A 27,255-nucleotide genomic window follows, 5' to 3' on the forward strand; every position below is an offset into this window, starting at 1 on the left:
ATTCACTGAATGATATGACAGCCATTTAAGTTTGTCTTCCTGTTTTTCAAGGAACTGATGGTTTAGCTTAGTGGTATGTTACTCTGACTGTAGTGCACAGAGTTCTGGGTTCAAGACTTGGTAGTGAAATGCATGATCATAACACAATTTATGCAAGAAACTTTCCAAAATTATACAAGCAATGTTTAAAATGTGTCCCTGGACACCCCCCCCACTGAAAATAAGTTCAAGAAGCTGTGCAACATGTCTATGGCTTACACTACTGTGATTCTGTATTTATATATTGTGTGTAGAAGTAGACTGTTATCATGGAAATGTTCTGAATAGGGCAGTTTTGTCATTATTGGTGCATGCATTTTGCTTCATTATTGGTGCATGCATTTTGCATCATTGCCTACTGGAAAAATGTTCAAACAATAACTTTAAAATGCAATTGTGTGTGGAAGTAGACTGTTTTCATGGAAATATTTTGAATAGGGCAGTTTTGTCATTGGTGCATGCATTTTGCTTCACTGCCTACTGGAAAAATGTTCAAACAATAAATTTAAAATGCAGTTGTGTGTGGAAGTAGACTGTTATCATGGAAATCTTCTGAATAGGGCAGTTTTGTCATTATTGGTGCATGCATTTTGCTTCATTGCCTACTGGAAAAATCTTCAAACATTAAATTTAAATTGCAATTGTGTGTGGAAGTAGACTGTTATGGAAATGTTCTGATTAGGGCAGTTTTGTCATTATTGGTGCATGCATTTTGCTTCATTGCCTACTGGAAAAATGTTCGAACAATAACTTTAAAATGCAATTGTGTGTGGAAGTAGACTGTTTTCATGGAAATGTTTTGAATGGGGCAGTTTTGTCATTGGTGCATGCATTTTGCTTCATTGCCTACTGGAAAATTGTTCAAACAATAAATTTAAAATGCATTTGTGTGTGGAATTAGACTGTTATGGAAATGTTCTGAATAGGGCAGTTTTGTCATTATTGGTGCACACATTTTGCTTCATTGCCTACTGGAAAAATGTTCAAACAAATTTAAAATGCAATTGTGTGTGGAAGTAGACTGTTATCATGGAAATGTTCTGAATAGGGCAGTTTTGTCATTATTGGTGCACACATTTTGCTTCATTGCCTACTGGAAATATGTTCAAACAAATTTAAAATGCAAGTGTGTGTGGAAGTAGACTGTTATCATGGAAATGTTCTGAATAGGGCAGTTTTGTCATTATTGGTTAATGCATTTTTGATTCATTGCCTACTGGAAAAATGTTTAAACAATAAATTTAAAATGGGCTCTAACTTAAGTCTAACAAGTGTGCTGTATTATACAAGGAATATAATTTTAATACAATCAGGAAGGTGAATCAAGGAATGCATACGTGTATGCATGGCCCTAAAAATGTGTTTGAAAACAGCCCAGAGGAAAGTGTGAAAGGCTCAAAATTATGGGCAAATTTTAAGCTTTACTCTTGTTACCAAAGCAATGGATGAAGGTAAAACAGTTCACACCACATTACCTTGACCTGGCCAAGCCTTTTGACATAATCCCCTACTCAGGTGTAGTACAAAAGATGAATAATGTAGGAGCAAACACTTAGATCACCAGCTGCATTGCCAACATGGCTCACAGGATGCAGGAGATCAAAACAGAGGAAGAGACCAGTCACCAATGGAGTCCCCCAGGGTTTGGTGCTGAGACGTTTTCTGTTTGGCATATACATCTCAAAAGCAAAAGGAAATACCAAAGAGCTTTGGCCAGCTAAGTTTGAGATGACTACAAGCTAGGAGACGTTATTGAATCCCCAAATTACTTAACCATCATGCAGGAAGGTTTGTCCCAAATAATAACTGGTGCCAAAATCATGACAATGCCCTCTGAGAACTCATCCAATTGTTTGGCATTTGGGAACTTGTGTGTACAGTGACCTAACTTTTGACCAACATGTGCCCAGCATCATAAGAAAGCCTTTCTATATTGCACAGCTTATAAACAAATTGATTGTGACTAGATCTAGAGATGTTGTTGTCCCCCTTTACAAAGCTCTCATTATGTCATTTTGTATAATGCCCACTTTGGCATGTATCTGACCAGTCCCATGCAACAATTGGAATATCTTCAGAGATACCTTACTAAAAGGATACAAGTCCTAAACAATCGGTCTTGCATGTACTACCTTAAAGATTTATTATTATACTCAGTATCCTACAGAGTGCTTAGAGGTGACATGTCTGGCATACAAAGCATCCTCTGACATAATACAGATGGACCTAGTGAACATCAGCAAGTCAAATGGCATCAGAAATACTCAGTCCAGGTATCTAAACTGAATGTTGTGGAGAGACGGATATATATCACAGAGGCTACCACTGTTCTGGAACAGACTATCCATAAAAATAAAGCAAAGCTCATCCATCCATATTCAAATGCAACTTGGATCTAAGGATGGGTAATAGAAAATGTACTCCAGGATTTCCCCTCATGCCACTGATGGATAGAGGCAGCCCCTAAATGATGCATCCCTTACATGGCCCCCTGAAAGTATCTGTGGTATGATCACAGTTGTTCTCACTAGGGCTAATACACAATTATCAGCCATGGGGATAGCTAAGACCAATCAGAAAATGTTAATTCAAGCACCAAAAGGGAATTGGCTAAGCTTAACATTTCCTCCAAGAGAATCTATGTTGTGGTAGCAAATAGTTATAAAAAAATTACCCTTTTTAACTCACTAAGTGCCCCTGTCACCCTTCACCCTCCCCCAATCTTTAACAGCTTATGGCGCCAATGATGTGTCCAAACCCCAGGTACTTCTTGAATCCCAAGGACTTTCCATAACTTTCTTCAAAAATACATACAAACCATATACAGAATAGCAAAATTTACACCACTCATAATTCTAACACTAATCACAATAACAAGCTATCAAGAAGTCAACAGGATAGAAGAACCTACAACTACTAACTATAATACAAAACACCAACGGGTGACAAAGGCAGGAAAATAGTGCACTACATAACTTCTATAAAGAGGCTGGGGGTTGACATAATAGTTAAAGTGTTTACCTCACAGACACAAGGTACAGGATTTGATTCTCACCTTTGAAAGGAAAATTAACTAAACTTAAAATGGCCTGCAAAGGCAGCTACCCTAGTACCTGTCTATGAATCTAAGAACTAAGGTCTATATCTAAACGTTAGCTAAAACACTATCTACAAAACTCTAATAAGAGAGGAGGAAAGTGAAAAATACACCACAATTTGTAAATGCAATAGAAAAATGTCAAAACACTTAGCTGGAGCTGTTGGAGATGCGTCGGGGCAAACGAGACCTAAGAAGTAGTAATCTTGCAGGGAATTATGGAAAAGGAAGTAGAGCTTTGAAACTAAAGTCTTGGTGTAGCCAACATCAGATCCAATTGGATTCAAGGAACCCACAGGCTATGACAGACAGAAAAGACAACATCATATTTTCAGTTTCAACATCTTCAACAAGACTTTCAGGATGTAACCAAGCAAATCATCTCGTGACTAACCAGAAGCTGCAGCATATTAAAAGCACTTTAAGCCATATTTAACAATGCAAGAAGCAGAAGTAAACGAGGTATTCAAGGATTTTTTTTTGCATCAGAAGAGGAAATGTTACCAGCAGGCTTCTTAATGTCTTCCAAAGACAGAACTAAACACTTTTAATATATGAGCTTAGCAATGTAAAATTCTGAAAGTCAGAATGGAAGCAGAATAAACTTTTCTTCCCGAATCTATCAAATGTTTTTCCAACCATGTCAAAGGGAATGGGATTGGTATTAACAATTTGTCTATAAGAAGCAGCTTTGGAGAGGGAAATGACTGCAGGGTCTGCAACAAGTATATATAATTCTGAGGCATCCTGTATAACATGCCAGCAGGTAACTGTCAGGTAAACTGCAAGCTGTGAGAAAAAAATAGAAGTTATGTTCTTACCATAACGTTCCATGTTAGTTGTCTTCTTCTCGCCTTCTTCTTGCTGGATGGGTTCGGAGCCGACCTCGGCTCCGACTCGGCCACTCTAAAAGCTCGAGAGTTGGTTCCACCGGCTCGAGGCTCCCCTTATATCCCACAATGCTAGGCGAGAGTTACCTCAGATCTCGTTTGTAAGCTAAACCCAGCTTATATAGTAACAGTATAACTATAAACAGAGTCCACCTCTAACAACAGGAAGAAAGAAGGGTGACCTACATCCTGACCCAGAAAATATGCCCAACAGCATATGTCTTAAGAAAGAGGTGGTAGAAAGAGAGGTCACGATCACAACTCCTCTAGGTCTGTCCAGGCCAGGGGGAAGGAGGGTGGGGCAAGAAGAAGGCGAAGAAGACAACTAATATGGAACGCGTTATGGTAAGAACATAACTTCTATATGTTAAGTTGTCTATCTCGCCTTCATTCTTGCTGGATGGGACCGCCCCTAGCACCTTGTCCCGGTGGCCTAACGGAACAGACTCCTGAGAACAGTGGAACCAAAGTTAGCTCTATGCCTAGAAGCTAAGTCCAACTTATAATGAGAAATGAAAGTGTGAGGAGTAGCCCAAGTAGCCGCTGCACAAATGGTGTCAATAGGCAGTCTGTCTTGGAAAGCTAAAGAAGTAGCCAAAGCTCTGGTGGAATGAGCCTTAGGTTTATCAGGCAGCTTTTGATGTCTAATCTCATATACAAGGGAAATCAATGATGTTAGCCATCTGGATAATGATACCTTTGAAACTGAAAGTCCCCTTCTGCTCTCCGCATAGGAGACAAACAGCTGATCAGATTTTCTGAACTGTTTAGTTCTATCCAAGTAGTACCTCAATTGACGGTGAACATCCAAGCAGTGTAATTTTTGTTCAGACCTATTGGAGTATTCTGGAAAAAAGACTGGTAGATCAATGGATTGATTCAGATTTGATGCAGATACCACTTTAGGCAAAAAGGACGGGTTAGTTCGTAAGGATATTCTGTCCTTATGAAACAAAAGATAAGGAGGACGACAACTGAGTGCTTGAAGTTCTGAAACTCTTCTAGCTGATGTAATAGCTACCAGAAAAAGAGTTTTCCATGATAACAATTTTAAGGAACAGGAAGCTGCAGGTTCGAAAGGGGGAAGAATCAAAGAAGCAAGAACTAAATTTAGGTCCCAAGGAGAAGGAGGATTTCTTATAGGAGGACTGAGAAGAAAAAACCCTTTCAAAAAGGCTTTGCAGAGTTTGTGGGACATTAGGGCAGATTCAGCAATACCCACATGAAAGTTAGAAATAGCTGCCAATTGAACTTTAAGTGTAGAGGGAGATGAACCTGCATGGAAGAGTTCAGCTAGAAAATCAAGGACTAGCTGGATGGAAGCGGTGAAAGGATCTATGTCCTTTCCTTGTGCCCAATATGAGAAGCGTTTCCACTTACTCAAATAAATCTTTCGAGTGGAAGATTTATGGGAAGCTATCAATATATCTCTAACAGAGTGAGATAATTGAGGAAGCCTGGCTAAGGTAGGAACTGGAGGAACCAAGCAGTGAGGTTCAGAGAGGGGAGGGAGCGATGAAACTGACCCGACTGATGGATCAAAAGATCTGGAACTAGGTCCAGCTTCCACGGTCGCCCAAGAGAAAAACGATGTAGAAAGGGGAACCATACTTGTCGAGGCCAGTAAGGAGCAATGAGGATCAATGAGGCCTTCTGAGCGATAGCTTTCTGAATTACTTGAGAGATCAGTGGGAAAGGAGGAAATGCATACAGAAGTCCCCGCCGCCAAACTTGGACTAGAGCGTCTCTGCTGGGTTGGCCTGGTAAAGGGAACAGAGTGAAAAATTCTCTGCACTTGCTGTTTTGGGGAGTAGCAAAAAGATCGCAGCAAGGCTGACCCCACTTGAGAAAAATTTCTCTCACCACAGAGTCTTTCAGAGACCACTCGTGAGGCATGAGAATAGCTCTGCTCAACTTGTCCGCAATATGATTGGACTTCCCGGGGATGTGCGTTGCTATCAGAAAACGCTGAGAAGAAATCGCCCATTGCCACAGTCTGAGTGCTTCTCGACACAGGGGGTATGATCTGGTTCCGCCTTGTTTGTTGATGTACCACACTACAGACATATTGTCTGTCTGGATTGCAATTGTTCCCAAGGGAAGAGAGTCTTGAAGGGCTTGCAACGCTAAAAGCACTGCTCTCATCTCCAGAACATTTATGTGCAAGTGGCATTCGTTTGGTTGCCATGTGCCCTGGACTGTCCTGCCCTGATAATGCCCCCCCCACCCGATCAGGGAGGCATCCGTTGTCAGTGTGGCAACCGGAGGAGGTGGCACAAAAGGTCTTCCCGACAGGAGATGGGGGGAAGACATCCACCACATGAGATGCTTTTTGCACGCCTGCGTGATCACAATGGTGTGAGACATTGGAAGTTCCTGGTATGACCATTGAGTAAAAAGCATCCACTGAAGGATCCGCATGTGGTATCTGGCTAATGGAAGGAGAGGTATGGCCGCTGCCATAATTCCCAACACCTTTAGAACTAACCTGGCTTTGATTCTGTTGTTGTTGTGAAGGAGTGATACCAATTTGTGAATGTCTGATATCCTTTGATGTGTTAGCCTTGCAGACATGTTTATCGTATCTAGATTTGCGCCTATGTAGGTAATAGTACGACAAGGCGACAAAACAGACTTTTCGCAATTTATTGAAATACCCAGTTTTTGACAAACGCGAAAAGTATAATCTCTGGCCATCAGAAGGAGATGCTTGGTAGGAGCTGTGAGGAGCCAGTCGTCCAAATATGGAAACACCTGGAATCCTTGTCGTCTCAGGTGAGAAGCTACCACTGCCATGCATTTGGTAAACACCCGGGGGGCAGTGGTGAGACCAAAGGGCAGGGCCCTGAACTGAAAGTGACTGGTTCCCAGCCTGAAGCGGAGGAATCTTCTGGAGCGTCTGTTCATTTTTATGTGATAGTACGCATCCCGAAGGTCTATAGAGCACATCCAGTTTCCTTTGCCCAAAAGGGGAAGGATGGATTGCAGCGTGACCATCCGAAATCTTGTTTTCTTGACTGATTTGTTCAAGACACTGAGATCCAAAATCGGTCTCCAGTCCCCTGTTTTCTTTGGAACTAAAAAGAACCTTGAGTAGATTCCGGATCCTTGTTGGTCTACTGGCACTGGCTGAATTGCTCTTTTTGCAAGCAGTTTTGAAATTTCCAAAGCTGCTAGATCCCTTTGAGTGGGTGGAACATCTGGAAGGGATTTTTTTGACTGATTTGGAAAGCGAAGAAAGGGGATAGAATAGCCTTCGGAAATGATGGACTGTACCCATTTGTCTTGAGTCAGGGATAGCCAGGCTTCTGGGTACAGTGACAATCTTCCCGACTGCCTCCGAAGATGGGCAGTCGGGCAACACCTCAGGGATGCTGAAAGGGCTTGTCAGGAAGGCTTCCCGATTGCCCTGGTTCTGCGGACCCCCCCTGCCCCTAGGGCGACGTCTACCATTGTTATTCCCACCTCTGCCTTTGGTAGGAAAACGACTCTGTCGTCAGGCGAAGTCCCTTGAGATTGTTTACGGCACCACATCTTTCCACCCTTCTGGCCTTTGGGGTAAGGCCTAGAAGGGTCGAAAACGGACTCCGACGGCTGAAAGGGTCTTGCCATCAGTCTCGCACCTAGTCAGGGTTTCTTTCACTTGAGGACCAAACAGGATGATCCATCAAAAGGGGAGTTCGTGAAAGACGTCTTGAAAGGGTCCGCAAAATTGCATAGCCGCATCCAGGCATGCCTACGTAAGGCCACACCTGTCCCTGCGGCTCTGCTCGCTCCATCAGCCGCGTAAGAAAGGAGGCGCATGGAGGAGTTGGATATGGAATTAAGGGTAGCCAGCTGCGTGTTCATCTTGTCTTGGAAACCCGCAGCTGTAGGATCCTTTAACATTTCACTCGCTTCCTTGATCAGGTCCCTTTGAAGACGAGTAAAATGGCACAGGTAGTTCAGCTTAACGCATGGTAAATGTCGCTGAGGAGAACATCCGCTTCCCGTACCTATCCATGGACCTAGATTCCTTGTTAGGTGGATGGACAGGTACTGAAGGATCAGCTAGTTCCTTCTTTGTGGCAGCAGCTACCACCATAGCATCCACAGAAACTCCTTTTGTTAGAAATTGCTTGTCTGCTGGAGCTGTTATGTACTTAGAAGGTCTCCTGGGAGTGGGGTCCACTGAATCAGGAGCCGTCCATGCCTTCTTAGCAACCACCTGCATGAGGGGGTCGAAAGGGGGGACACCCAGGAGGTGGAAGGACGAGAGCCAAACGCCTCAAGATACACAGATTCGTCCTCCGAAGGGTTGAGGGCTGGCCAATTTCCCCTCTGTTTCAGGATCTCCAGAATGTCTGCAAATGAGACATCTTCAGAAGGGGAACGGGGGGAACCCTCAGAATCATCCAAATCTGTGTCTGACGTGATGGACTCAGGTGAGTCAATGTGTTTCCTCTTACACTTCCTCTTCCGAGGGGCTCTTCTGCCAAATCAGGAGAGGCCTCGGAAGAGGATGAAATCCCCACAGGGGTTTCCTGAGGAGCTGGCTCTCTGCGGTCCGGGATGAGGGAGTGAGTCGACTTACCCTGAGGCACCATAGAGGGAGGGGCGGACGGAGCCGACTGTGGAGTAGAGCCAGGCTCTAACACACTCCGCATGACCTCGAATGCACCCCTGTCAGGCAGAGCCAGAGGTCCCCGCTCCGAGGAGCTAAGAACCCCCCTCGGCACCGACAGTGATGAGGCCGATGTCGGAGCCGAACTCACCAGCGCCGAAGCCCCGAGAGGGAGAGGGGGGTCGGACAAGGGTCCGATGCCACTCACCCCCTCGGAGCAGACGAGGGAAGTCCGGCGCCGAGATTCCTCCAAAGAAGAAAACGGAGCCGACGACGGAGCCGAAGACAATTGTATCGGCTCCGACGTGATCACAGTCTCGGTTCCGACACCCGGCCCGAACTCAAAAGAGTCGAAGGAGGAAATTGTTGATGGACCGGGGCAGGCATCGACTGATGAGTCGGGCTCTGAAGCATCTGGGCCAGTGCCTCGGACTTAAGTAGTCGACTCACTACCCTCTGAAGGTCATGATCCGACAGCCTCGATGACCTAGAGGAGTGAGACCTTTGGCTCCGTTCAGACAGCAGGGGAGATCCTGGAGCCGAATGAACGGAGCCAAGAGATGGTGACCTCGACCTCTTCCTAGTTGTCGGCTCCGAAGGTCTGGACGGAGCCGACACGGGAACTTCTATAACGTCGGCTCCGGCCGGAGCCGAGGGAGCCACAGAAACTGTGGACTGAGACTTATCGGCTCCAGCCGGAGCCGATAAAGGCAAAGGTTGAGAAACCTGAGGTCTCGGCTCAGAAGCCGGAGCCGAAGACCTTGCCTTAGAGGGCTTCCCTGTTGAAACAGACAGGGAATCCTCTGGCTTAAGTAAGCCTCTAAGAGTCAGTTTATTCTTTCTTTCCTGCAGGACCCTGGGGCTGAAGCCATGGCACACAGCACAGGAGTCCTGCAGGTCCAAAGGCCCCAGACAATATACACAAGAAGTGTGAGCGTCTGTCAGAGACATTTTCTGACAGCACGCATCACACTTCTTGAATCCGGAGACCTTTGCTTCTTTAGACATTTTGTTATAACAGGTGTACACAAACACGCACACAGACACACTAGTTACACCCTGTCAAAATTAACTTATAATAAAAAACAGTGCTAGAATTTTAATAAAATAATGCACACACACTCCACTAGGGAAGGAAAGGCCAAAGGCCCAAGGGAAAAACCTAAGGTTCTTGAGGGAAAAAAACGGAAAATTTTTGGGATAGGTATAAAAGTTTTCTAACTACACTAAACTAAGAAAAAAATATTAAATTAAAGGGGTTTTTAAAGACTGATTTCACTAAGAAATAGTACTTACCAGGAACCGGTAGAAAACCAACCTCGAAGCTGTAGCGGCAAACGAGATCTGAGGTAACTCTCGCCTAGCATTGTGGGATATAAGGGGAGCCTCGAGCCGGTGGAACCAACTCTCGAGCTTTTAGAGTGGCTGAGTCAGAGCCGAGGTCGGCTCCGAACCCATCCAGCAAGAATGAAGGCGAGATAGACAACTTAACATCATTCCTTAAAGCAGATAATTCAGGAGGAACAGATGCTGACTGGGGAATATCCAACTGTAAGACATTATAATGTACATATTGAAAGATGTTATCTGCTTGTATCCTATGTTAGTATTTTGATATGTTTTCTGTGTTTAAAACTTAGTTATGTATTTACTGTCTCTGTACTGTTTTGTTACATGGAGCTTTTCTCCCCGAGCCTCCACTGAAAATGGACATGTATCCAGTCGGACTATCCCGGTCAACAAATGTAAAATAAAATAAGTAAAAAAATAACACATTTGCTAGCAATGGGGATTTCATTTTGATCCCTCTAAAAACCCTTTTCATTTTAGATAAAAGTTTCAGAAAAAGAATGGACTTCAGGAGGGAAATCTGTAGCAACACTTTCCTCAAAATGACAATCTTCAGATTGAGAAGAAAATCCTGAAGCACAACATTCACTCTCCAATTCCTGCTTTTCTGACTGAATTTCAGAGTCAGAAAGTAAGAAAACCCTTTCTTTTCTTCACAGCAGGGGGAATGGGAGCAGAAAAAGCAGAAATGAACTCCCTATCAAATCCCAGCAAGTGCTCCCTATCCATGTAAACAAAAACAGGAGAAGCCACATTTTTTACTACCTTTTCTGGGAGATTCCAGGGGAAAAGAACCAACCCAAACCAAGCACACAGTCCTGGGACCCAGGATCCTTTTTCTGGCTATTAAATAAAACACTTGCCCCTTCCCCTGTGACCAGCAAAACTGGTTCCCTATTGCTCACAGAGGGTATCCTTACAGCCACAGAGGACATGCCTATTGCCTGAACCTTAGTAGCTATAGGTACTACATCAGAGGGGATGGGGGAAAGAGGACTTGTCTGAGGAAGCAAGACTGAATACAGCAGAGTCACTCATCAGCAGCTGAGGCACAACTGGAATCGGCCTGACACCCAAAAGCTTCCTAACAACTTTTGTCTTCTTACAGACAGGGGAAGAAAGGAAGAACTAGAGAGACAGGCAACTGCACCATATTTTCATACAAGGATGAACCACTGAAGATGGGAAGCGGAGCATAAATGAGTCAGTAGAGTATTAAAACAGTCGAAAAACATTCTCAGGTAAGGAAAAAATACTGACCATCTGTACAGGCACAATGTCCTGCCCCTAATACATAAAAACTACATAACCTGTTGGAAAACTAAAAAGAAAAATAGAACGTTTTACACATTTTCTCAAACAAGCATTCTTGTAAAATATTCCCCTGACAAAGGACAGTATCAGTTTCCCAGAAAAGACTACATACTGTTACAAAAAAAAAAAAAAAAGAAAAACATGTTTCCCTTTGAAAAATAAATGTAATAGAAGGTTTTCTCCAAAAGGGACTTATCCACCTAGCCTTGAAGACTGACAGTTCCATGGGGTCCTTCAAAGGAGCTCACTTCAGCAGAGAGAACATTCTGAGCTTTTCCCGCTCTGCTTTTTTTATATGGAGTTCCTATCAATCACTGGACAATAACAGCATACTGAAGGTGCCCTTTAGCTTTGAAAAGTTTGTCAGATGGCAGTGGGATACGACCCATATAGCTTAGGCTACTGCAAAAGTGATCTAATGTTGAACAACTGACCTGTCCTGAACCTAAATGGACTGGTTCTATTACTAATAATCCTTAAGACAGCTAATGCGTGTTGTTGTTAAGCAAAAAGTATAAACTACAGTAGAAAGCTTTCACCATAGTAAAAACTTTTACAAATAATGAAATATTATTACAGCATTACTATGCACCTCTGCTTCCTCTTTCTTGTCTTTCTGCCTTCTGCCTCTGTAGAACAACCATAAGGAGTCTTTAGTTCCATATCTTTAACGTGCTCTTTCTCCTCCACTTCAGATCTTTTTTCCTCATTGTGGTTTGCACTAATTACTTCTTCAGGTTGTGCCTCTGTCATGTTAACACTCTCCTCATGAAAATTGTTGTCTTTCAATCTTCCAGAATTTCCTGTGACTTCCTTAACAGATTCTTCACTCAAATCTCCCACTTCCTCATCTCCTTCTTCCTCTTCATCACCTGATTCTTCTTCACACTCACTACTTTCTTCTGAAACGGATGACATCCTATTAAATGACAATAAAAATAATTAAGATATTAGCAAAGTGTTCTGATAAGCTCATAACCCTAATCATCAAATGGGAGGAAATGGAATAAAATGCTTCTAAATTGTTCAGCAGTAATGGCACCTCATATTCATGCACTATGCCTTAAACACCAGTGAGACACATTCATGAGCTCTTGAGTTTACAGGCAAGAAAAACAACTCCCAGAAACTGAATCAGGTAACTTTTGTTTCAAAGTATCATCAGAACAGAAATGTTATTGTCCCCATCATTACAGACATACTGCAAAAATGAGATGCTGTACGAGGTGCTTGACGTTGGGCCCACCGAAGCATGTTATATGCCCCTCTGTATGTCTTACAAAAACTGTTTTAAATGGACTGATACATGTTGGACATGGTAATGTGGCCTCTCAAACCATGCCAAGTATAGTAAGTGACCCATGAACTGTATAGTAAGTGGCCCCTGAGCCACAAAGGTTGGACGCCCCTGATTATTTGAAACATAATACTCAGTAGGTTATGCCAAGTTGTTGATTGAAAGGTAAACCAAGGAAATTCCCAGTAAAGTGCATGCAACAAAAGCCAAAAAACCAAACTCTGTGCTCAAACACAGCAGGGGCCAAAGGTGTAATTCATAAAATATGCAGCCTTCAATAAGTCACCAAAGGAAAGTTTAGGCTGCTTATTTTTTGAATTACATCATCTGTTCCTGCTCTGTCCATGTATGAAGTTTTGGTTGCTTGAAAGGTTGACATGTAAATCTGTATCTGATCCTTCCCTCAGATTAGTCACACAGAAGCTATACACCAGACTTAATAACAGATAAAAAAAAAAAAAAAGAAATGCCAGAATCCAGGGACAAATGGATGGGAGATGATGTCACATACTGTCATCATTTCTCTACCTGATGCACAGTATACAGCTACTTCCTATGTAAGGTAAGCTGCATCATGATTTCGTTAGCTCTTTTTCACTAACTAAATTAAGTATCCATATTCTGAGAAAGGCTATTTACTAAACACATAAGTATGGATACCTCCATGCTGCTGACCAGCCAGCAGCATTTAGTTTAATTAATGATGCTTTGTGTTAAAATCTTCTGTGCAGTGTCAATTAAATCAAGTGACAGATAGTTGAACATTTTAATTGCTTTTGCTGGAAAATGACATTCCATTTATGTGACAGTGCATTATCAGTGTTTTTTGTGTTAAGTGCCTTAAAATATGATGAATTACTGCAGTTCTATCTTTTTTGTTTTTTATTTTTTGGTTTTAAAACAATAAACAAATCAATTATAAAACAAAAAAAAATAACTATTTACATAAGTCCACAGCCGATCAATACATCAAAGTTGTACATCAACAATAATCAATATTTTTCAAGTAAGTCTTAAGTTTAAGCCAAGATTTATATGAATGTGTAATATTAGAAGTTCTCATCTTTAAAGTATGCAATTCACTACTGCAAACAAGTTTTGCCATATTAATAAATTCAATGTTACAGGGGGTTACTTTACTTTTCCAATTTTTAGTAATTATTTTTCTGGCTACAGCAAGAATAGACCAAAGAAGAGGCACTTGGGTTTTTGGAATTATCTCAGGAATTGGACCACTTAAAACTAAAGATTTAGAAATATTACATCTATCTGACCATAGAGCTTGAATCCTCTTCTTTCGGCTTTTCCTGGTTAGGGTCGCCACAGCGGATCACCTGTCCGCTCATGATTGGCAGAGGAGTTTTATGGTGTCGAGTTGCCAGCCGGGTGCCCAACCTTCCACAGAAGGCACACACACGCATGCACTCACTCCTAGGGCCAATTTAGAGTGTCCAATCCACCTACAGCATGTCTTTGGGATGTGGGATGAAACCGGAGCACCCGGAGGAAACCCACGCGACCACAGGGAGGACATGCAGACTCCGCACAGAAGGCACCCCAGCCGAGGATCGAACCGGAAAACATCTTGCTGTGAGGCAACAACGCTAACTACTGCACCACCGTGGTCGCCCTTTGAGCCTCATCTAACTCTAACCTTGTCCATAGAGCTTGAATAAAGTTATTAATTTCTTTCCAAAAAGGGGAAATGACTTTACATTCATATACCATATGCGTTCAATCAGCTATTATTTCAGAATCAATCTCCAGCATTTAATTCTATTTGATTTATACATAATTATAATTTTGTTAGGAGTGACAAAAGCTCTGTGTAAACATTTCCAAGTGAAATTGTTCCAATGTAATGAATATGTAGTTTTGATTGTAGACTTTAATATTATTTTACTGCATTCTTCAGTGAAGTCTTCATTGTTTATTTATGTGGAGTAATACCAATAGAAAGTGTCTAAATATGTGAAATCTAACTTAAGAATTTTATAAATTTGTGACAAATACGATTTTCATTGCATTATTATTGATATTTATTAAGAATTCAAATATTTTATTTATCTCTGTGTTAACAAAGTCTCTAAATATTTGTAAAATTAACCAATTCTCAGAATCTTGATTGTATTTGGGCCTTAAATTTTTAACATATATATATATATATATATATATATATATATATATATATATATATATAAAATCAGTACCATTTATGAATTCATACTAATAAATTAAATTACTTTGTTGTTTCAATACTAACATTTTGTTGAACTTATGAGTATCTAAGCAGTCATTTGTATACGCAACTGGAAACAAAGAAAATATCATGTCTTTAATACAACGGTTACAATATGTGAACTTTCACGGGTTCCCTACGGTAGACCGACAGCTCGGAAGATCAACAATCACATCACTGACGCCAGAAGACCGACGGAGCAGATAACCGACAACTTGTAATCCCGACAGCGAAAACACTGACATAGGAAACGTGTGATTGCGACTTGGTAAGTGTGCGATAGTGAGGGATTTAGGGTTAGGGTGTGGGTAAGGTGAGTGTGCGATAGTGAGGGACTTAGGGTTAGGGTGCAGGTAAGGTAAGTGTGCGATAGTAAGGGATTTAGGGTTAGGGTGCGGGTAAGGTGTGTGTGCGATAGTGAGGGATTTAGGGTTAGGGTGTGGGTAAGGTAAGTGTGCGATAGTGACGGACTTAGGGTTAGGGTGTGGGTAAGGTAAGTGTGCGATTGTGAGGGACTTAGGGTTAGGGTGTGGGTAAGGTAAGTGTGCAATAGTGACGGACCTTAGGGTTTGGGTTAAGGTTAGTGCATAGATAGTTGTGTGTAAGGTGTAGTGTAGGTTTTTAGGTTGTTGGTGTGCTTGTGTTGTGTGGAACAGCAAACTTTTTGTTTTGTTAACTGTCGGGATTGTGGTTTGTCAGGCATGTGAACTTTCGTGTTTTTGCGGTTTTGTTTTTGTGGTGTCGGTGTTGTGTGCTGTTGGTTTAGTATAGTAGACCCGAACTTTCACAAAGAGGAAGTTATGTTATTTACATATGGAGTTTGAGAAGCGGGTGTATAATAACCAGATAAAACTATTAGATACTATTTGTTTATGTCTGGCTGTGATATATTTATTATTTATTAATATTATTTCTTGATGTATTTGTTTCCATTTTGAATCATAACATGAATTTATCCACAATGCTGTAACTTTTACACCTATTAAAATAGTATAGAATTGAATATCAGGGAATCCTATTCCACCATTATCCTGACCTTTTCTGTGACAATCAAATGAAACTCTTGGTTTATTAGGATGTCAAAACAATTTAAGTAGAACATTATTTATCTTCTTCATCAATCGGTACTAAAAACTCTAAGTCAAACAATATTTTAGGGAGACTTACCATATTAATAAGCATTAATCGTTCTTCCGTGGTAAAGAAGAACGTGTTCCCATTTGTAATTAAACATAAAATTTTATCAACAATTTGTTGAAAGTTTGTTTGTATCATTTCTTTACAATTAGACATAATGGCAAGGAATTTCATTTGATTGCTATTCCAACTGACGCTAGAATATTTTTGTATAATTTTTTAAATTTGTATTAATAATACATTTGTTTTATTATGATTGAATCTTAAGTTTGAGATTTCTTCAAACTGACTCAGAGAACTAATTATATGTTCTAATGAATTTTCTATATTTCCTATTGTTAGTAAAATTTTATCAGCAAAGAAATGACTCTTTAGTTCAAAATCTTTTATATTGATATCGTCAATGTTTTTGTCGTATTAGCAAAGAATTTTATAGCCAATGCAAAAAGGAAAGGTGATAATGGACAGCCTTGGTTTGTAGCTTTTTGTAATTTAAAGGAATTAGAATGAAAATAAGCTATTTTAACATAAGCACAACAGTTACTGCATAACTTAGACGTTAATGCAATTAGCTCAGGTGAGAATTATACACTAAGTGTTTTAAACAGGTACAACCAATTAACCAAGTCTAAAGCATTATCTAAATCAAAAGTAATGATAGAAAGTTTTTTTTTTATTTTTATTTGCATAGTTTATTAATGTATGAGCCCGGATAAATGGGGAGGGTTATGTCTGGAAGGGCATCTAATGTAAAATTTTTGCTAGAGCAAATATGCGGACAACAATACAGATTTCCATACCGGATTGGTCGAGGCCCGGGTTAACAATGACTATCTCCAGTACTGTTAGCCAACAGGGTGCTAGTGGAAATTTGGCTACTGTTGGCCGAAGGAGAAGAAGAGGGGGAAGGCATGCCCAGAGGCAGGAGGAGAGGTGGAAAGTTAGGAGTGTGGAAGTGAGGGTAGGAACTTTGAATGTTGGCAGTATGACTGGTAAAGAAAGACAGCTAGCTGATATGTTGAACAGAAGGAAGGTTGATATATTGTGCATGCAAGAGACCAAATGGAAAGGGAGTAAGGCCAGGTGTATCGGAGGTGGGTTAAAATTGTTCTACCATGGCGTGGATGGGAGGAGAAATGGGGTAGGGGTTATCCTGAAGGAACAGTATGTCAAGAGTGTTCTGGAGGTGAAAACAGTGTCAGATAGAGTGATGTTTTAGCTGGAAATTGTTGGTGTGATGTATGCTGTTAGCGCATATGCTCCTCAAGTTGGGTGTGCGATGGATGAGAAAGAAAAACTTTGGAGTGAGTTAAATGAAGTGGCTGAGGGTGTACCCAAGGGTGAGAGAGTGGTGATAGGAGCAGATTTCAATGGGCATGTTGGTGACGGGAACAGAGCGGATGAGGAAGTGATGGGTAGGTATGGTGTTAAGGAGAGGAATGCAGAAGGTCAGATGGTATTGGACTTTGTCAAAAGGATGGACAAGGCTGTGGTGAATATGTATTTTATGAAGAGGGAGGAGCATGGGGTGATGTACAAGAGTGGCTGAAGATGCACACAGGTGGATTATATCCTATGCAGGAGAGCCAGTCTGAAGGAGATTGGAGACTGCAAAGTGGTGATGGGAAAGAGTAGTTAGGCAGCATAGGATGGTGGTCTGCAGGATGACATTGGCAATCAAAAAGAAGAGGACGAGAGTGAGGGCAATGCCAAGGATCAAAAAGTGGAAGTTGGAAAAGGATAAGTGTAAGGTGGAGTTCAGGGAATAGTTAAGACAGGTACTGGGTGGCAGTAAAGAGCTACCAGACAGCTGGGCAGCCACAGCAGAGGTGGTAAGGGAGACAGCTAGAAAGGTGTTTGGTGTGATATCTGGACAGTGGAAGGAGGACAAGGAGACCTGGTAGTGGAATGAGGAAGTACAGGAGAGTATACAGAGGAAGAGGTTGCTGAAGAAGAAGTGGGATTATCAGAGAGATGTAGACAGGAGTACAAGGAGATGAGGCAAATGGTGAAGAGAGTGGTGGCAAAAGATAAGGATAAGGAGTACGGCGAGTTATATGAAAGGTTGGACACTAAAGAGGGAGAAAAGGACCTGTACCAATTGGCTAGATAAAGGGACCAAGCTGGGACAGATGTGCAGCAGGTTATGATGATAAAAGTATAACGAGGGAAATGTACTCACAAGCAAGGAGAATGTGTTGAGCAGATGGAAAGAGTACTTTGAGGGGCTAATGAATGAAGAGAATGAGAATAAGAGACAGAGAGAAGGATGGATGATGTGGGGACAGTGAATCAGGAAGTGTAACGGATTAACACGGAGGAAGTAAGGACAGCTATGAAAAGGATGAAGAATGGAAAGGCTGTTGGTCCAGATGACATACCTGTGGAATGGCAGTGGAGTTTTAACCAGATTGTTCAACGGAATCTTGGAAAGTGAGAGGTTGCCTCAGGAGTGCAGAAGTGTACTGGTACTGATTTTTAATAATAAGGGTGATGTGCAGAGCTGTAGTAACTGCAGAGGGATAAAATTGATCAGCCACAGCATGAAGTTATATGAAAGAATAGTGGAAGCTATGTTAAGAAGGGAGGTGATGATTAGTGAGCAGCAGTACGGTTTCATGCCAGGAAAGACCACTACAAATGCAATGTTTGTTCTGAGGGTGTTGATGCAGAAGTATAGATAAGGTCAGAAGGGGTTGCACTGTGTTTTTGTGGACTTAGAGAAAGTATATGACAGGATATCTGAAGAAGAGTTGTGGTATTGTATGAGGAAGTCAGGAGTGGCAGAGAAGTATGCAAGAGTGGTACAAGATATGTATGAGGGCAATGTGACAGTGCTGTGGTAAGAGTGATGGATGGATGGATCCAAGGTAGAGGTGGGATTACATCAAGGATCAGCTCTGAGCCCTTTCTTATCTGCAATGGTGATGGACAGATTGACAGATGAGATCAGACAGGACTCCCTGTGGACTATGATGTTTGCAGATGACATTGCGATTTGCAGTGAGAGTAGGGAACAGGTAGAGGAGACCCTGGAGAGGTGGAGATATGCTCTAGAGAGAAGAGGAATGGAGGTTAGCAGGACTAAGACAGAATATATGTGTGTGAACGAGAGGGAGGACAGAGGAATGGTGAGGATGCAGAGAGTAGAGCTGGCGTAGGTGGATGAGTCTAAATACTTGGGATCAACAGTTCAGAGTAATGGTGAGTGTAGAAGAGAGTGCAGACAGGGTAGAGTGGGTGGAGAAGAATGTCAGGAGTGATTTGTGACAGTTACAAGTAAGAGTAAAAGGAAGGTCTACAAGATGGTAGTGAGACCAGCTTATATGGGTTGGAGACAGTGGCACTGACAATAACACAGGCGTCAGAGCTGGAGGTGGCAGAGTTAAAGATGTTAAGATCTGCACTGGGTGTGACAAGGATGGACAAGATTAGAAATGAGTATATTAGAAGGTCTGTTCAGGCTGGACAAATTGGAGAGAAAGCCAGAGAGGTGAGATTGCATTGTTTTGGATATATGCTCAGGAGGGATTGCTGGGTATATTGGGAGAAGGATGCTAAAGATGGAGCTGCCAGGTAAGAAGTAAAAAGGAAGGCCTAAGATAAGGTTCAATGATGTTGTGAGATAGGACATGCAGGTGGTTTGTGTGACAGACCAAGATGCAGAGGACAGGAAGAAATGGAAAAAGGTGGTCCGCTGTGACGACCCCTAATGGGAGCAGCCAAAAGAAGAAGTCTATTAATGTATGTATTCTTACTATATTATCCTGTATATATCTATTTAACATAAACCCAGTTTGATCATTGTTAATTAGTTTAAGTAGATTAATTATGTTACCTAAAATGGGCCTGAACATCTTTAGTCCACATTTAAAAGTAAAATGAGTCTGTATGATGAACACTTTATAGGATCCTTATCTTGTATTAAAATAGGTGATATAAGGGAATATCTCCACAATGGGGGGGCTTCAGCAGTTGTTTTTATTTCTCTGCAGACCTTATCTAATATTTTAACTGCATCATCCAGTAGTATTTTATATAGTTCTGGTATAAGACCATATAAGCCCGGTACTTTATTATTTTTTAACTTTTTTATTTGATCTTTTATTTCTGTTAAAGTGAATGGTCTATCAACTTTTTATTTGTTCACTTGTTAATTTATTATTTATATTCTCCCTTAGAAAAGCTTCAGCTATATCATTGTTATCTAGGTTATTTGTACTATTATTTAAATTTTCATAAAATATTTTAAAGCCCCCAAGAATACCTTTAACATCCGTTCTACTTTTTTATTATTTATATGTGTTATAATTTATTTGATATTATTTAGTTTATTAATTTTCTTTGATCTAACAGCAAGTTTATGCACGCTTAAAGGGTTTACTAAATATGCCTGACGTTTATGTTTTTCCAGGTTTATTGAAACTTTATGATTTAGAATTTCAACATATTATGTATTTAAGTTCCATATCTATATGTATAATGGGTAAAGTGAAGTGAGTTTGTTTTCCTTAGCTCATATGTATCCTATAAATTAATTATATTTACAAAATTTGTTAAGTGTTTCACTGAAGATGTGATTCTCAGCTTTCTACCTGCAGTGGAATCTTTGTCTAATAAAATACAATTAACATCACCAGCCATTATGACTTGACCTTTCATGTAATAGGCTATAGTGTCTAAGTAATTTTTTGCATCTTTAGTTCCAGCCCCTGGAATCCAATAAGAGTTCACAATGTATACAGTTTTCCGTTCCACTCAATTATAACAATGCATAACATTTTTTATCAACATAGGTATCTTTAACTTTAGGCATTACTGATGAGTTCTTCCATAAAATGAGGGTGCCTATTTTAGCTCGAAAGCCAGAACCTGCTAAAACCAAATAATTATTTAATGAAAGTGTATTTACATCTTTATTAAGTAAATGTGTTTCCTTGTAAAAATACTATTTGAGCTTTATGTAACTGCATGTATCTGAACAGACCCCCCCCTTTACTGGATTTTTCAATCCATTAATATCAATGCATATGCAGTTAAAGGACAACTACGGGATACAGTACTTGTTTTCTGCTTCCTGATGCTTTTTTCTTCCCTACCTGTCAATCCCATCACTGAAAATAATCATCCAGGCATGGGGAAGCATTTATTTTCACATTTTGGTCATTCCACGTCTTACTGCTAGTGGTACAGCTAGCCATCTTTCCTAAGTTTATTCTCGCACTCTTGTAGCTATCACCAAGCCTTCCGACAAGTCGCCCATCACTTTGGAAGCAGTGCAGAGTGAAACACACCCTCCTTGGCTCTTGTCGCCCTGGAAATACTTTTTTTTTTAAATTATGCACGCCTTCCAGTATGCATTCCCGCCTCTCAGCCTACCCTCTCATAAATATGCAATTGTCCAGGAGAAGGGACTTCTTTTTAAGTACTAAGTTTGAGACGGCGTTATTTTTTCGAAGGTGGATTCATTTAGTAGCATTTGCTAGGATATTTCAAGTGAAACACTTATTTTTCAGTTCCAGTAAGTGCTGCCTTTTTGTTTAAGTGATTGTTCATGGCTTATTCAAGAATGTGAAAGTCTGCTTTGTGATCCTACCGACTTTTAACAATATTGATGTTTTATGCCTGCAGTAAATACACGACTAAGAAAGAGCTTGGCAGTTCTGTACGGGGTTGCACATGCGTACAGGGCACTGTATAAGCAGTAGCCTTTTTTTTTTTCTTTGAAGTTATTTTTTTCAGTGTATGTATTTCCTACTGCACTTCATGCTGAGTGGAGAAACAAATGACAACAACGGAAGTACACGCACCTGTTTATTGAGTGATTTCAAGCACGTTTTTTTTTTTTGTTTTGTTTTTTTTTTAGACCAAAGCTCTCAATAAATCATATTGTGAAAAATACTGATATGTAATGTTCAGAAGACTGGTGACTTATTTTTCCTTAGTGCATGGTTTATTGCTTCAAATGTCCGGTACTACCCAGATAGGCCTTTATTTAGGATGCCATATTTGAAAACATTTGAAGGCTTACATTTTTTGTTTGATAAATAGAGCTATCTTAATTAATTTGATCAGAAACAACCATTTATTGACTGTTTTCATTCCAGATTCAGTGGGACTGTGAAGACTAAAAGCACTGATGTGGCTTTATTTAGTGGAGTTTCAAACTTTCTAGTGATTCATTAGATTGTAAACAAGTATGAAGGCTTAGCTGTTGGGCAAAGGCAAAGGTTAAGCAAGACTGTGTGTTAAACATCTTACAATGTGTTTGTTATAATAACAGATTCTAGTAGCTATTAAAATATGTTAAGTAACTGGTGGAGGTGAGACAGGGAGGTTCTTTGCTTATATACATAGTGACTGTTTTTTTCTTGAGGAAAAAAAGAGGAAATATGAGTACTGCTATATACTGTTGCTAAGTTGTTGAGAAGAAGAGTGAGCTGAAAGAAGAATAAGAACTGAAGTGTGTAAGGAGACGCACATGTGGATAAGGCAGGCATATGAGAATGGTGTTAGTCATTCTCATTACAGTATTTAAGTACCACATTCCCCTCTGTGGAGGGGACAGTAAACATATGGACATGTCAGGAGATACAATAATAGTGCTAATGTCTAATATATTCCTTATGCAGAGAAACTGTTCTCTTCACCAATGCAAACAATTTTAGACATATTTTTTGATATTTTGGGTGATATCTTCTATCCTTTGATGAGCCCTGCAATATATGAAGCATTTAGAAGATTATGAGCCTTGACTTTTTTTTGGTTAAAATTTCTGTACCTTCCCCAATTTATCAGTTTTTATTATGAGAACTGGACGTGAGGGAGGTGGGAAAATAGATGCAGCATTGTGGTGGGAGAACGTTTTTTTTTTTTTTTTTAATTAAAATATGGATGTCAGACTGTGCATACGTCTTTCCTTGTCTTTCTCCTCCTCCTAATTCCTGCCAAGTGTAACGCCACCCCTCCTTAGCCAGTCATCTGTTCTGTTCCCTTATCCTGTTGAGCATAAAACTCCATGTTACTTCATGGAGTAAGCCACCCACCTGTCTGGTGTGGATAATACTCCACAATGTCTTTTTTTTGATAGCTGGTGGGCCTAAGAGTGTGTTGTTGCAAAGGCCATCATCATGGCAGACCAGGGGATTTAAACTCCCTTCTCCATCTGGCTGGATAGCAGAGATACTGCCAAATCAGAACCTTCCACCAGGCCTTCAACTTTTCTTGTTGCTGGTTGATTTGCTGTAGTCATGGATTAACTGCCTGGGTTGACTTATAAAAATGCTGAGACTGCTGAAGAACATGCTGCATCTCTCTATAAAGCTGCTAGCGTCTTTAAATTTCTTTTGCAAATAGTTGTTTCCGAAAAGATTGTCAGGTCTTTGATTTCAATTGCAAACTGGAATCAGAATGCTCAGGATGGCCAAATTTTGTTTTTCTTTTCAAGTGTGTTACAGCTTTTGAACCCTGGTTCCTGGTATCATGGGGATCCATTCCCCTAGTCCAAGTTTATTGGTTCATAGGCGATTACTAAGTTAATGGCACAAGAGCCTTTACAAATCTAGCCAGTAATACCCAGGATGTGATAATATTATATCTTAATTCCCCAGATATGGGATTAGGCAGTATCAGTGTAGTTGGTCTTTGGGTGTTGGGGCCCTGAGTCAGTTTACAGACTGCCTCTGTCTATAAGGGATATAGGCAGAACCCCAGGAGTGAATTTACTTTTCCCCATCTATTTATCCAAATTGTTTTTTAACAGAGTGCAGGATGAGCTTTGTTTTACAAACATGAGAAGTTTATTCTGTGGATGAGGTAGCTTTTGAGGTACAAATCTGTCTCTCCAGCAAGTTCTGTTATTGTCAATAATAAGGTTCAGGTCCATGGAATATGTAATCCTTGTATAATTTTTCTTGCAAATGTGTAACATTTTCATCAGGGCTGGATCAGTGTGTGCCTTGCAGATCAGGCATATGTCCCATCTCAATAAACAGTATGAGATGGAGTAAAGGGATATGGCATTTAGTTGAGCTGCATAAGACACGTTTTATACTTTGTATTTTTTTTTTTACTGTGAAACCTCTGGGGCCACTCAATTATGGGCCTGATCAGAGCTGAGCACAATAGCACTATGACTTCCTTTGAACTTTGCGCTTTGCCTTTACTTACAAGTTGAGCTACACAGAAGGATTTCCTCACTACCATAGCTACCTGATGGTCAAAGTTTAGTTTACTATCTATCTGTGTTCCTAGGTCCCTCACTACTGGGTCTACTTTCAGGGGTGTGCAATCAATATTATAATTTGCAGGGTATTATGATTTACTGAAGGGTATGATTAAACATTTTGGTCTCAGAGCATGGTTTGGGCACCAGTTATTTGTCATTTTTAGGCCTGTTTGTAGGATGTCAACATTGTTTAGAGATGGCGTTAGTGATTACTCCCAGTTTACAGTCATTGATGAACTTGCTAAGCCAGAGGCCCCCAGAATTGACCTTTGATTCAGAGAAGTATATACCAAACAGAAGTGGTCCCAACACTGAGTCCTGTGGGATACCGCTAGTAACAGGTTTCTTGTCAGAAGTGAATTCACCTATCTGGACCACATTTGTCCTGTCAGTGAGCCAGTTTGCCATCTATCTGACAATGTAAGGGGTATATACCTAAGTCAGTAAGTGTATCTAGGAACCCCAAATGGAAGATTGTTCCCAAAGCTTTGGCCATGTCTAGATAAGTGCTGTGTACCACTTTACCCTCATCCATGACCCTGGTGAATTTCTTGAAGAAGGCCACCCTTTAACAAAACCACTGTTTGGAGATTTCCTATGTCATTCTTGATTAGGTCCATGATAATTCTTTCCTTGCAGCTAAGACTGGTCATGCTTATGGGTCTGTAGTTCTCTGGGCAGTTGTTGGGCCCCCCTAGTAGAGAGACAACAGTTACGGTCCTCCTTTCCTTTAGGAGATCATGCTGCTCCTGTCCAGAATGCATGGTTAAAGAGGGTTTTTAGTGGTTCTTATTCTGTTTTTAGCTATTAAGAAGCATCCTGGAATGTTGTCAGGACCTTTGAAAGCTGTTTTTTGGCTTTACAGAGCACAGTAAGGACCTGTTCCCTCTTAATGACTGGTAGGGGGATGGTTGTGGGGGTTTCTTTCGGTGTGGTCGGAGCTGATGATTGTGGTAGAAGTCTGAAATGAACTTGGCAGACAACAGGTTGGTATAAGTCTTGCCATTCATGATTAACTTGGCACATTGCTGAGCATTTCCCTTGAGGTTAGGAACATAACTAAAAAAAAAAAAAAACTTATGGTTATCTTTCCCCTGGGAGGCTATCTTTGCCTCATACTTTGATTTGGCAAATTTGAGCAGCTGTCAAATTTGTTTAGACTGGTGAGGGTCTTTTTGCAATGTTTTGTCTGTTCCCTTCTGGCTTTGAAGATGATATTTTTTTTTTATTTTGTTGAATAGCCTATTTATGTTTAGGGTTCATCTGGGTGATTTATTTTTGCCAGTGACCATAGGTTTGACTCAGACAGGTACTGCATCCTCTGTGCAGGCATGAATGTGGTTGTACAGTGTCTTTGTGTACAGCTCAGAGTAGGCCTCAGTGACATCCAGGTTCTGAGGGGCTTGGAAGTTTAGTAAGCTGTAACTTAGTTGAACTTCCCTTAGCAAAGTTCTTAACAGGTTTAGAGTTTGATGGGGGTTTTGGGTTATTTTTAATACTAAAGCGATCATTTTGTGGTCAGATCTTAATCAGTGAGGAATTAATTTGCAGGAGGAAGCAGCACCCCCCCCCATTCATGTGTCTTAGGTCTAGGATATTTGCACCTCTAGTTGGGGAGCTAACTAGCTGCTTCAGGATGTTTGCATTAACAAAGCCCAAAAGCCTATGAGTAAATGAATTATGGGTCATATAAGTCTCCCAGTTTATGGAGGGGTATTTGAAGTCACCCATAAGTATGGCATTAGGGAGAATGTTAAGAGATTCCAGTAGGTTTAGGTAGGAAGTGTGGTTTTCTAGACTCATTTCAGGGGATCTGCAGCTAGGAAGGATATGATAGGGGGCTGCAGCTATGGTTAGTTGTGCATGGAGCGGCTAAAGCAAGTCATATTGTTGGATCAGTCTAGCAGTGTATTTGTTATTAATGAATAACAAGACCCCTCCTCCCTTTATTTTATCTTGAGCTGAGGAGAATGTTGTCATGACTACACATATGTCTGCATTCTCCAGGGTGAGTGCTTCCAGGGAGTGCAGTTTTTTATTTAAACTCCTAGCACTGAGCAGCAATACCTTTAGATAGTTGAGAGTCATTTTTGTTATGTTGGAGGGTTTAACAACTTGTCACAGCCTAAAAAAAGGCAATATGGAGGTAGATAAAGTTTTTGCCAATATCCAGAAGCCAAGTGGTGACAAGTGCAAGCCATGTTTGGCTAAGCATCATGGTTTGTCGATCATGTCTCGCCAGGTTGACAGATATTGGATCCTCTTGTTGTAACACCAGAAACTAAGCAAATTGTTGAAGTTAATCATTTTTTGCTGGTGCTGTGGCATTATCACTGGTGAAAGTAGGATGCTACATAAAAAGAAGTTATGTACTTACCATAATGTTCCATGTGAGTTGTTCATCTCGCCTTCATTCTTACAGATGGGTTTGGAGCCTATCCTCGGCTCTGAGTTAGCCTACTACAAAGCTCGAGGTCTTCAGACACCTCAAGGCCAAGTCCCTATCTTATGATTCACCTAGAGTTACCTCAAATCTTGTTTGCTGCATATAATAATACCATATATCATTCTATCACGCTATAAGAGAAAGCCATAGAAGGGTTGAGCAACCAGGAAGAATCTAGTATCTCGGTCCTCGACAAAGCCTGGAGGGGGTAGGAGGGTGGGAAGTAAGAATGAAGGCGAGATGAACAACTCACATGGAACGTTATTGTAAGTACATAACTTCTTTATGTGAAGCTGTTCTATCTCTCCATTCATTCTTGGGTAGCGTCCCAAGCACCATTTATCTCGGGTGGCTTACGGGAGTATGTTTTTCAGGACAGTAGACCCAAAGGAGGCCCTGTCAACTTTGTAATGAGTGATAAAGGTATGAGGTCTTGACCAGGTGGCTGCTGCACAAATGTTGTCCATAGGTAGTCTAGCAGAAAAGGCAAATGATGTAGACACTGCCCTGGTAGAATGAGCCTTAATTATGTGTTGTAAGGACATATTAACAGCTGAATAAACACATGTGATACAATCGGATAACCACTTAGACAGAGTTTTTTAGCCACTGGCAT

General features: G+C 40.8%; 1 protein-coding gene across 1 annotated transcript in view; it reads right to left on the bottom strand.

The window, feature by feature from the left end:
* The window catches only part of LOC122807215 (tubulin polyglutamylase TTLL13-like), a 2,572,017-nt gene that overhangs the window by 2,084,479 nt on the left and 460,283 nt on the right, over positions 1 to 27,255 (bottom strand). The window contains exon 2 of the mRNA XM_044078283.1: positions 11,886 to 12,212. Within this exon, the coding sequence (XP_043934218.1) occupies positions 11,886 to 12,211 (326 nt within the window). The 5' untranslated portion in view covers position 12,212. The remainder of the gene's footprint in view (positions 1 to 11,885; positions 12,213 to 27,255) is intronic.

The sequence above is a fragment of the Protopterus annectens genome, chromosome 7.part0, assembly GCF_019279795.1.
Source record: "Protopterus annectens isolate FY-2018-M chromosome 7.part0, PAN1.0, whole genome shotgun sequence".
NCBI classification, from domain to species: domain Eukaryota; kingdom Metazoa; phylum Chordata; order Ceratodontiformes; family Protopteridae; genus Protopterus; species Protopterus annectens.